Raw genomic sequence first — 12541 nt, 5'->3', positions numbered from 1 at the left:
ATCCTGGAGGACGGCACTACTCCAGTCCCTGCCAAGGGGGTCATGCATGAACTGGCACGATGCCAGTAACCACTGTGATGTCCTGTGGGATGTAACAGTAATTGCTAAGATGTACGGAGCGCATCCTATGAGGCAGGTGCTTCTAGCCACTTTACATGCACCACATGCATTACCTTATTTAATCTTCACACCTCTGTGGAGGCAGATCCTATGAGGATCCCTATTTTGTGGATAAGAAAGATACAGAGTAAGTTAATCAAGTCCACAGGCCTGGGAAATGGAGAATGACAAAGTGGGAAGTGGGGGAACTTCTACCTAACTGTAGAGATAAACAGACCCTGTATTCACGTCACAGATCCTGAACTTCTTTTAGGTACCACTTTCTAGCTTATATTGAAGCCACTGTCCCCATCCTGGCTTCTGCACATGTTTACAAAAGTGACTCCCACAGATTGGGCACAGGCACTACTGCAGTACATTCCAGATCTCAGCAAGGAAATAACCTGTCACAGAGTATTTGGCTAGTCACAGTCTCTGAAACCCAAGTTTCCTCATCTGCAAAATGAAGATGAGACAGCTTGAGATTTTCCAAACTACACAGTCAAGCCTTTCAATCACTGAAACAATGCCTCAGCTTTCCTGCCTGGCAAAGAAACGGGGCCAAACCAAGAGGCCACATCCTCACTTGGATCCGAGCAACACCGCTTTCAACCGTCATGACTGAAAGGCTGTTCTGTGGGGTTGCCGGGTATAAGAATGATTCTGTAGGTTAAAAAAGGTTTGGAGATCCGGTGATGTTAACGCGCTCACTTAGTTCTAAATGTGATTCTGATATTTAGGTGGATACAAAATAGATGGCTTTGAACACAACTGTTGCACAGTTGTGACTGGATCAAGATCGAATCATAAGAAATGTACGTTAAATGGTCTTAACTCCTTATTACAACCCTCAGTATTTCCCAAAGAATCACCTGGATTTCCAGTTCCACTCCTCAGAGATTCTAAGTCAACAGGGGGAAAAAAAATAAGTCTTTCCTTCCTTTCTTCCTTCCATGGATGCCAGATGGTCTTTTTTTAAAAAAAACTATTTTTAAAATATTTATTTATTTATTGGCTGCGTTGGGTCTTCGTTGCTGCTCACGGGCTTTCTCTAGTTGCGGCAAGCGGGGGCTACTCTTTGTTGGGTGCGCGGGCTTCTCATTGCAGTGGCTTCTCTTCTTGTGGCACATGGGCTCTAGGCACGTGAGCTTCAGTAGTTGTGGCTCTTGAGCTCAGTAGCTGTGGCTCACGGGCTCAGTAGTTGTGGCACGTGGGCTCTAGAGCACAGGCTCAGTAGTTGTGGCACACGGGGTTAGTTGCTGCGTGGCATGTGAGATCTTCCTGGAGCAGGGATCGAACCCGTGTCCCCTGCACTGGCAGGCAGATTCTTAACCACTGCGCCACCAGGGAAGTCCCTGCTTCTTAGTTTCTACTTTTGTTTTTTTTTAGGCCGCGTCCCATGGCATGTGAGATCTTAGTTCCTCAACCAGGGGTCGAACCCACACCCCTGCATTGGAAGGGCAGAGTCTTAACCACTGGACTGCCAGGGAAGTCCCAGTTTCTCAGTTTTGACATGCATCATGGTACATAAAATGTTAACATTAAAGGAAGCTGGGCAAAGGGTATACAGGAACTTTCTGCATAATTTTTGCAACTCTTCTAATAAATCTAAAATTATTCCAAAATGAATAGTTTATTAATGGGAGTGGGAGGCTCAATTAAGGATGTATCTATACACACAGGAACACAAAAGTGAGCTGCAGTGATGTTCTGATAATAGCAACAGAGGGGAGTATACAAGTGTCATTTCAAAAATAACTCAGAAGAGAGGAAGCAGTATTGGAAGGGGAGCTCGGTGGGGGGGCTTCTGTGCACTGGTCATGTCCTATTTCTTGACATTGTTGGTTGCACAGGTGTGTTCCTCCTCACTGGATTGTACTTTTCCCTATGTTACCCTTCAGTAAAAAAGTTTAAAAACACTTCCCTATTACTGGGAAAGGTCAGAATGAAAAGAAGATGTGTAAGTAAATGAGATGTATATGTAAGGAAGGGAAAAACCTGTATAAGCCCAGTTATTCTATCATAAGTCTAAAATTTTCAGAGCTGGGAAGGATCATAGAAATCACCAATCCTGCCGTGGACAGTTCTTTATGCAAGTAGCCCTGGAGACCATAATGCAGTGCGGCTCGTGGAGCCCAGACGTCTGTATTGGAGCAAAATTCCTCAAGAGATTATCATGCGCACCGAGATCACAAACCACTGAACTGCCCCCCAGGAGGGTAAGTCACCAGACTCCTGGCCCTCTACACCTGTAGTCCAAAACCCAGCTGAGAACCCTGAGATATTCTAATTCCACTAGAGGGAAACTTCAGTAAGTTTTAACAACATTAGAAGGCTCATCAAAGCGTTTTCTATCGGGCTTCCCTGGTGGCGCAGTGTTTGAGAATCTGCCTGCCAATACAGGGGACACGGGTTCGAGCCCTGGTCTGGGAGGATCCCACATGCCGCGGAGCAACTAGGTCCGTGAACCGCAACTACTGAGCCTGCGCATCTGGGGCCTGTGCTCCGCAACAAGAGAGGCCACGATAGTGAGAGGCCCGCGCACCGCGGTGAAGAGTGGCCCCCGCTTGCCACAACTAGAGAAAGCCCTCGCACAGAAACGAAGACGCAACACAGCAAAAATAAATAAATAAATTAATAAATTCCTACCCCCAACATCTTCTTTAAAAAAAAAAAAAAAAGCTTTTTCTATCATAATGGCTTTTTTACCCCACAAATGACACTGGGTTTTGCCAACAAGGTTTGGATTTCATACTTCTACTGCAGCATCAATGTATTTATTATTTATTAAATAATGGAAGATCATAGATTCATATAATATTGAAGCTATTCATTTTAAAGGGGAGGAAAAAACCAATACCAGAAATATTAGTAACTTGTCACAAGTTTCTAGAACTCGATTTTTTTAAGGTCAGTAAATTAAACGAGGTTTCTTCCCCGTGGTTACTGTCTGACTAGATGAACTAATATGTGGTACATAATGTCACTAGTTTATGACTTGGGTTCTTTCAAGTATAATTCAGGTTCACTGTAACTTCTATAAATGTTTCTGTTGAAAATAATCCTTGCTGAAAAACAGTATGATGGCAAGTGAAAAGAAGACAACCAAAAAGTCAGTGAATACTGAAATCAAGGTGCTCCCTTTTTAATGTGGGGTAAATCATGTAAGTTAAAGAGGAACTTAGGAGAATTTTTTAAGGAATAACAGTTTCAGGTAGGCAATTGTAAGGAAGATCACGATCATGCATGCCAAGGCCACGTGATTCCTCCACAGGCCCCAAGGTGAGAGATCGATGCCCTGGCTTTCCAGAAATTCTTCGCCAGTACATCTGAAATTCAACAGAAAAAGAATATGACTTCATTCTTAGCATCTGTCAAACTTCACTCAATATATTCACTGTTCCTTTAAAAAGCCTACAGGTTACCGCGTCTTAAATACCCATCCCTTCGTTTATAACAGAAAACAGTTTGGGAGGGTTTTTTGGTGGGTGGGTGGGTGTCTGTGTGTTTTAGCTTTATAATTCTGTTTTATTGGGATGTGACGGGGGCCCACAGGTCAGCCATATGCATCGTAAAAATATACAGAAAACAGTCGTTGAGTGCTTACTGCTAGATTCTGCTAGATACTGTGAAGCCTATAATAGTTTAGGTAATCCCTAAAACAACCCAAATTTAAAAGGTGAGGAGACTAAAGTTTAAGGAACTTGGCGAAATTTACAGACTCGTACTTTGAACCAAGTTGCCAGCCTCCCCGAGTTCACTTGTTTCCAAGTCTACGATGCTGCTCTCCTTAAAAGGCAGAAACATTCATCAAGGAATTTCTCACTAAACCCCTGATGGGGAAAGCCTCAGCTTCAGCAGATGGTATCTACGGCCCTTACAAAGATGATCGAAGCTCTTTATAGCGCTTATTACCCACAGATCAGCCGTACGAAAGAAACACAGGCTGCGAGTTCTAAAACCAGGGAAAAAGCCTTAGTGGGGCTGGAGCAGAGCAGGATGGAGTAGCCCTGACACGGATTCGAAAAGGACCTGGTACTAAAAATACCCGGCACAAGCGTAACTATCGCCTGGTACCATTTTTGTGCAACTCTTGGAATTTGGCAGTTAAAAAAAAAAAAGTTATACCCAGACCAAAAGAAAGGGAGTGGGCAGGATGAAGAAAGCTTCTCTTCACAGAGGTTTTCTGGCAATACTTCTAAATAGCAATTTGTCCTATTATTAAGAATTACTTCCGTTCTACTTGAATATTCATGAGAGTTAGGCTACCAGCATTCTCTTTCCTCTCCTTAATCAATGTATCAACATCACACCATTAACAGCCATCACTGAAAAGGAAAGTGTTGCTCAATTTTAAAACAACACGTCTAATTTGATTAAATTCTGCATTTTTGTTTATTATACAAAAAATGGGATTTCCTTCTCTGCTCACTGAAATATGTGGATCTTTCTTTAGAGGAGACATCCTTTAACAGGGAGCATTCCAAGTCAGTTAAAAAAAGGAACAAAAAAACCTGTGCAGACTTTGATTTCATGTTGTCTCCTAACTGCAGGAGGAAGAGGCATGAGTCAGGACTGTGCAGGAAAATGTTCACTCTCCCCAACTCCTGCTGCCCTTTCAGCTCTTACTGCCATGGGTTGAGCTCACAGGAATTGTAAGTTCACGGATCCGTACACTTCGTATAATCCGTACAGTTCTGATACTGTTAAGGCCGTGCTACAAATATCAAAGCAGCTCACTTCAAACTCAAATGTTCTAAAAAATAAAAACTCGAACCCACAATCCAAACTGCAGAAGGATCTTTTCAAAGTGCCCCAAACAAACAAGTAACACATAAGAAACATTTCTCCAACTGAAATACGATTTTGACCGTAATAGAATACCTAGGAGTTGTAAAGCACTTTCACGTGCATTAGCGTACAACCCACTTTATAGATGAGAACATCCAGGCTCAGAGAAGTCAGTGTCCCTGAAAGGACTCCCCAGCTCTAAGCCCAGTGGTGTTTCTGCATCACACCACAACAGTAAGCAAACCCATTAAGACACCGAACGCAAACTCACATTGCATAGCTACAGGTACTGTTTGTTGTTACATTGAGTCCTGGGCAGAAGTTTTGTCCCAAAAATTCATTATGCTGCAAAGCCTGTAACACAAGTGGGAACAGGGCAAGGAAAATAGTTTTAAATTTCAGAAAGTTTCCAAAGAATTATCACAATCACATCCTCTGAGTTTAATCTCTGTTGCTATTTCTAAAAACAAACCAAGCTTCACGTTCACAGTCTTTGTCACACCAAAGTAAGTAAAATTATTTTTCCTGGCAATCAAGAGGCCAAGGGTTGGGATTCTGGCTCTAATACAAAAGCCAAGAGGAGAGATCTCTGGCTATATTATCCCACAGTTCTTTCCTTCTTCTCTCCCCAATTTTATAACCCCATAAACACTATAATTAAAATGATGCAGTGGGGGCTTCCCTGCTGGCGCAGTGGTTGAGAGTCTGCCTGCCGATGCAGGGGACACGGGTTCGTGTCCCGGTCCGGGAAGATCCCACATGCCGTGGAGCAGCTGGGCCCGTGAGCCATGGCCGCTGAGCCTGCGCGCCCAGAGCCTGTGCTCCGCAACGGGAGAGGCCACAACAGTGAGAGGCCCGCGTACCGCAAAAAAAAAAAAAAAAAAAAATGATACAGTGGTACTCAATGACTATTGTTAATTTACAGTAACAATCTTTTGTATTGTTCCGGTTTGTTCTCATCCAAACCACTTATAATTCTTGGGAATTAGAAAATTATATTATATTAAGGCACAGTTTTCTCTGGAGTTGATTAGCTTTCTAAAGCCAATAGTGGCTGTATTGTATGGTCTTTGTTTTTCTTCTAATTTCCCTTTCAAGTTAAAATATGTATTCTAGGGCTTCCCTGGTGGCGCAGTAGTTGAGAGTCCGCCTGCCGATACAGGGCACACGGGTTCGTGCCCCAGTCCGGGAGGATCCCACATGCCGCGGAGCGGCTGGGCCCGTGAGCCATGGCCGCTGAGCCTGCGCGTCCGGAGCCTGTGCTCCGCAACGGGAGAGGCCACAGCAGTGAGAGGCCCGCGTATCGCAAAAAAAAAAAAAAATGTATTCTAGGCTCCCATCCTCTCATTAATTTCTTTAATGAACTGAAACACTATTTTTTTATATCAATTAGTAATCTTTGTCCTTTACTCTGAGTTATCTCCCCATCCTTCACCTCCCTCAAACAACAGGGCGACTGGAGAAACCCCAGGTGATTATCAAGGTGACCCAAGGCTTAACAGGAAGCTCTCCTTCATTGCCCTAAAACTTGCACAGCCCATGGCTGGGGACATGAGATGCTTAGGAGTTACTCTGGTTGTTCCCAGCAATGGGAACAATGAACCAGTCAAAGCGACAGACAAGGAGAACATACCGCAAAGCCATATCGAGGAATGCTGAAGTACTGAAGCCATGAGAGCCAAGGCACAACGGTTCTGAGATTTACCAACAGCCCTGAAAATATCTACAAAAAACAAGTACCAAGAATCAGAACTGGTGGAGTGATTTCATGAAGTCTAGCAAATACCCTCCTTAAGTCCCCGACGGCCTTGTGAACACTTCTGCCTTGAAATCCCTTCCACTACTCTGAAGACTTACCTTATCCTCTTTGTATATGTGTATCTCTCTAGAGCCGAGGCTGTTTAGGGTTCTAAAGGAATAACAATATACATTTTATTTAACTGGAAGATTTTTAATTGTTGAGGCTCTTACTTTCTCTGTAACTGCACACGGTGGAAGGTCAGTAAGTACTGACTGCTCTAATGATACAACCAACTATATGTTCCCACCAATAAACACACCTGAACATATCCTGAGCGCCTCATGCCCCTATTTCCATTAACACAGTAATATTGACAAGGGTTTGCATTCTATCTCTGTATGACTTTAGGAATAATTTTGGGTTCAAAATGCATGCTTAAAATAACCCAAAGACTGGAACTGGTACACAGCATAATATGGTCAATACCTTCCTTTAAAGCTACCAAAAAGCAGTATTACAATGGCAATTCCAGGAGGGTCTGCTCCAGCAAGAGATGGCTACACGAGAAGAGGTTCACGTAAAACATCTCCTAACTGGCACAAGGCATGCTGGGACGGGCATAACAATGACAGTGTTCCTGGTGTGACTACATAGTTTTAAACTTGACTTAACCAAGTGCTCAATACATAAGACAGCATCTCTGAGTAAAATACGGTCTTATGACTGGTTTATAAAGTTCTATACACAAACCCTTAAATAAAAACAAATCAAAGCATCTAATATATCAAATGAAACATTTTTATATTTGAAGAACATCTTATTTATTAGATGACATTATAGAAAATACACGTAAAATTGATCACTTTCTCAATACTGTTTAGATTGGTACTTTTCAAACTCAGAAATGGAAGAATTAAACTTTGACAAGAGTTGGTGCTAATTACCTACCTTTTAAAGACAGGTACTGCTACTCTAGCAGAAAGGGCATGTGGATTAAGTAAATAGGCTACACATTCCTGTTTACTTGATGTTAGTGGGGAAATGTGATAACTGGTTCCCTTCACCTATTGAATCACCTTTGTGCGTGCAAAATGTAGGGCTGTGGGGACTTCCCTGGTGGCACAGTGGTTAAGAATCCGCCTGCCAATGCAGGAAACACAGGTTCGAGCCCTGGTCCGGGAAGATCCCACATGCCGCGGAGCAACTAAGCCCGTGTGCCACAACTACTGAGCCTGCGCTCTACAGCCCGCGAGCCAAAACTACTGAGCCCACGTGCCACAACTACTGAAGCCTGCCGCACCTGGAGCCCGTGCTCCGCAACAAGAGAAGCCACCGCAATGAGAAGCCTGCGCACTGCAACGAAGAGTAGCCCCCACTCGCCACAACTAGAGAAAGCCTGCGCACAGCGACAAAGACCCAACGCAGCCAAAAATTAATTAATTTAAAAAAACGTAGGGCCACGTGAGGTTAGGATTAAATAGCTGTTTAAAAAAGGTAAACAAATATATTGACATAAAGGAATGTCAGGAACCCAGAAAGGAGGGGACCTAGTACTGGAATTGTTCAGTATTTTTAAAACACTCCTTTTCAAAATACTGGAGGGACACAAGATAGGCCCATGCCACATGCTGCTGTTTTCATGGAACTAAGTTCCTCCCTTGCTTGGAGAGTAGTTCCTCCAACCAAACCATCTCAGCGGCCGGTTAAACAAGCCAGCAGTTCTCTCACGCCAGCAGGGAAGTCAAACAATGAGCCTGTCATTTCTACAATTTTTTTAAATTTGAAAAATCAAAATTTTTCTGGTTTTTAAAGTTCCAGTCGATCATGCTTTCACGATATGTCACCAAGAGGCATCTTTTTAAAGCTCATCGGTAACAACATGTTAACTAAGGTCATAACAACTATCTCAGAACAGTAGCAAAAAAGGCTGGGTAAGGTGAAGGAAAAGCTGGTGCGTCCTCTAATGATATAAGCTATACTTCAATAGACAGCCTCCTTAAAGCAAAAGGATTTACAGAATCCTCAAGCAGATTTTACAGGATAGGTGAATCCGGGGGGAGAACAAAGGGAAATAATTACGTCTCAGGGAAGCACAGTTCATACTCACCATCATAAACACAAAAGAGATGGTCATGAGAAGCGTTGCTATGGATACCACGCTCTGACCTGCTGCTATGGCCAGTGCCATTGAACTGGCTGAATAAGCCACCATCATCAGGGTAAACATCATGACGAAGAAGGCCTCCACCTGTGGTTTCAATCCTTCGGGAGCAAAGAGGGGGTTAATCCAACTGTCTACGTCACGGTGTATTGTTGTTGTGCAAATAACACTATAATATTTTGAGAAACTAGTATCAGATGGAAAAAAGTCCATCCTCTATCCAACCACCCTGGGTCACCACTTTCATTGTTCCCCCCGATATAACTGTAGGAAGCTATATGCTATATGCAGTTTTCTTTTTTAAAAAAAAATTATTTATTTTATTTTTGGCTGTGTTGCATCTTCGTTGCTGCACGCAGGCTTCCTCTAGTTGCGGCGAGCAGGGGCTACTCTTGGTTGCAGTGCACGGGCCTCTCATTGCGGTGGCTTCTCTTGTTGCGGAGCACGGGCTTTAGGTGTGTAGGCTTCAGTAGTTGTGGTGCACGGGCTCAGTACTCGTGGTGCACGGGCTTAGTTGCTCCACGGCATGTGGGATCTTCCCAGACCAGGGATCGAACCTGTGTCTCCTGCATCGGCAGGTGGATTCTGAACCACTGCGCCACCGTGGAAGTCCTGCAGTTTTCTTTAAAGGCTCACTGCATAAGCACTTTTCCACGTAACACTCATGCTTCTTTATTTGTAATTATTAATAATTTCTGAGTGCCTGAGGTGGAGAGCTGCAGGCAACACAACTGGCCAGCATTCTACTGCCTTCTCTCCCAAGAAGGAAACTTGCCAAGACCACATTCATTTTACCTAGACATCACCACATTACTCACTGTTTGTTGTAAATGTATTAGTGAAGATACTGGGAAGGTCAGGATTACACGCCTTCCCAGTGGTTTTAAAATCTGGGGGATGTGTCCATAATCCAAGTCTCCCAAGACAAATCACCCTGTAACTCTGGGATTGAGGACGGGGTTAAATTAAGTTTCATAAAACTGCTCTGTCAACGAAAATAGGCTCCTACTGTGGGTCATACAAAAATCTGAAGATTTTGGAACAGCCATAAGAACACCAGTTAGGAGTCTGAGGATGTAGGATCTATGCCTAATTCTTTACGACACACCTCTTATTTGTAAAATGGAATTTTACACTCAATGAATAGTGCTTTGTCAGAAAAGAAATATTTCTGGTGCGTGTGTATGTGAGAAATATATGGAAATTCTGATACAATGAGCCTGGGGTGTAGTCTAAACACAAGGCATAAAAAAATCAATCTGTCTACATCTATCGAACAAATATTTTTATTACCAGAAGTCACTATCTTTCATTATCTTCATACACACACACACACACACACACACACATATAAAAATATAAATAGATAAGTAATAAATATCCCAGCTCCAGCTCCTCCAACATAGTGTCAAATAGTTTTAGGAATTATTTCCATGTTTGTATATGACACAGAGTATCTCTGTTTATAAAATATAGTTTTATAAATAGTTTTAAAATTACTCTGGAAAAAGTCTTGCAAAAATCTCCTCAGAGAAGAGTTATTCCAGAGCATACGTAATGAACAGATGCTTCCTTATCTCAGGACTTGATTTCCAGTTCTGAGAACCAAAGCACACCTGCAAAAAGTCCCCTCACATCCAAGACTAAAAACACATACCTTTCGTTTCACGGCTTACCTAACAGGAAGTATGTTATACTAGTAAATATAATACTTGGTAACATCCTCATGGGGAGTAAATCAGATAACAGTTTTCCAAAGAAGTAAGATGACACTCTGTAATATCCACTGATATATTCATGTCTAAAAACAAAGATTCACATCACACATCCTACGTTAGTCGAAGAAGGCAAAGGCCAGAAGATTAGACCACTTGGCTATACCTATTTCTGCTGCCACCCTGGATCTAAGAACTACAGCTTCCACGTCCTTGGGGCTAACCCACCACCCTTCATCCCCGTCAGCGCCAGGCGCATCTCACGTGTGCGCCTCCCCTGGGACATCAGCCCCCAAGGCTCTGTGCAGTGACCCCTCTTCTCATTGCGTAACTCCCTCCAAATGCCGGCCGGTTCGCCCTCCTAACACACACTCCAGGGGGACGGGTCCTGCATCGCCTCCCTCTCTTCCGACAGTGGCTCTCCTTGAAGGCCAGCATGTCTGAAGCTGATCTCAGCGGTCACAGAGGCTTTTCTTTTTCCCTGCTTCTAATTATGAAGAAGGTGGTGTTGCTATTCTCCGAGCCTCAAATGCAGCTTTGGGTCACTAATCTGTTTTTACTTCTTCCACTATCATGATAAACAAAAGAAAACGGTACTTCTTTCCATGATCATGCCTGCCCACCACACACCCCTGTCAGCTCTCAAATCCTCTTTTCTTCCCTCTGAAGTTCTAGATCCCTCCTCTTCCTTGTAAATCCAAACTATTCCACCAAGATCTTCATTCTTCCCCTCTCTAATGATTCCTTTATGCAACATGTAAACACGCAAATCTCTTCCAACTTGGAAAAAAACAAGAAACAAAACAGCCCACCTTTATTTTAAGGCTGTCCTCTGGCCCTTCCGTTCTCCCTTCCACTGAGGGCTTGGTCTACATCCTTGGTCAACTTTACTCCTCAACTTGAATTTACTGTTCAGCTCACTACCTTCTCTCTACCAAGCCCCTCAAGCTTTCCTTGTGACAGTCATCATGACTTCTTCCTTTTCAGCCGCTTTATTCCCTGCTTCCTCTGCAGCAGTGGATTCGCGGGCTAGGCCCTGAACTCGAAACTCCTTTTTCCCTTGGTATCAGGCCCCATGTGCTCGTGATTCTCCTCCCAGCCTCTGAGAGAACACTGGTAATCCCCAAGAACAAAGCCATGGCCTGATTCTGGATATGACCAGTTTGACCAGCAGCCCCCTTCCTGAAACAGAGACCTACTCACATAAAGAGCTTCTTCTCGACCACCAGGAGCTCCACGGCCGACACACTGCTGAAACACTGGTTGGTGGTCAGGAAGAAGAGTACCCCGGCTCTGCGATGAGAGAGAGGGAACGAAAGCACTGCAGTCAATTAAACATTCTTAGGTCCTTTTCCTACCTGCAAAATTCTTCCCTCGAATGATATCTTAACACATTAAACAAACGACTCTTCTGGTTGAAACTGAGAGGGAAGCATGAGCCCCATCAGGTCACTCCCTCACCCCTGTGTCTCCACAGTGATACCCCTGGGACTCCATATAGCACAGTTTGCAATTCATGACCCAGTTTGCTACGGACTGAATTGCGTGCTCCCCAAATTCCTGTGCCGAAGCCCTAACCCTCAGCGTGACGGCATTTAGAGATGGTGACTTTGGGAGGTGGTCCGGTTTAGACGAGGTCATGAGGGTAGGGCCCTCGCAATGGATTAGTGCCCTTAGGAGAAAAGGGAGAGACATCAGAGCTTGCTCTCTGCCATGCAAGGACACAGCCAGAAGGCAGCAGATCAGAAGAGGGCCCTCTTCAGAACCCGACCATGCTGGCAACCTGATTCCCAGAACTGCGAGAAGTGAATTTCTGTGGTTCAAGCCACCCAGTCTGTGGGTCTTTGGCCCCGTCTATGGCAGCCAAGCTGACAATTACATAGGCCATAAAAATACCATCACCCTGGATTTTAACTAACAAAATGCCAACTGCAGCTCCTAATGTGTGAACAGAGAAACAAATACAGCTTGCAAGGGTTAAAAGCCTCTATTAGCCACTTCTTCAAAAGTGGAGTAAAGAAGAAACTACGACGA

General features: G+C 43.8%; 1 protein-coding gene across 12 annotated transcripts in view; it reads right to left on the bottom strand.

The window, feature by feature from the left end:
- Positions 1 to 3220: 3220 nt before the first annotated feature.
- Positions 3221 to 12541, bottom strand: part of ABCG2 (ATP binding cassette subfamily G member 2 (JR blood group)) — a 121490-nt gene continuing 112169 nt past the window's right edge. For 11 of the 12 annotated variants that reach the window (XM_030865691.3, XM_060299824.1, XM_060299823.2 and 8 more), the window contains 6 exons: positions 11711 to 11800; positions 10469 to 10593; positions 8739 to 8893; positions 6524 to 6613; positions 5162 to 5244; positions 3221 to 3428 (listed from right to left, as the gene is read on the bottom strand). In XM_030865691.3, the coding sequence (XP_030721551.1) occupies positions 3281 to 3428; positions 5162 to 5244; positions 6524 to 6613; positions 8739 to 8893; positions 10469 to 10593; positions 11711 to 11800 (691 nt within the window). In that variant the 3' untranslated portion in view covers positions 3221 to 3280. The remainder of the gene's footprint in view (positions 3429 to 5161; positions 5245 to 6523; positions 6614 to 8738; positions 8894 to 10468; positions 10594 to 11710; positions 11801 to 12541) is intronic. The other variant, XR_004041520.3, reaches the window with a different exon arrangement.

Source organism: Globicephala melas, chromosome 5 (genome assembly GCF_963455315.2).
Source record: "Globicephala melas chromosome 5, mGloMel1.2, whole genome shotgun sequence".
Classification (NCBI taxonomy): Eukaryota; Metazoa; Chordata; class Mammalia; order Artiodactyla; family Delphinidae; genus Globicephala; species Globicephala melas.
This window is presented reverse-complemented; position numbering and strand designations above follow the sequence as displayed.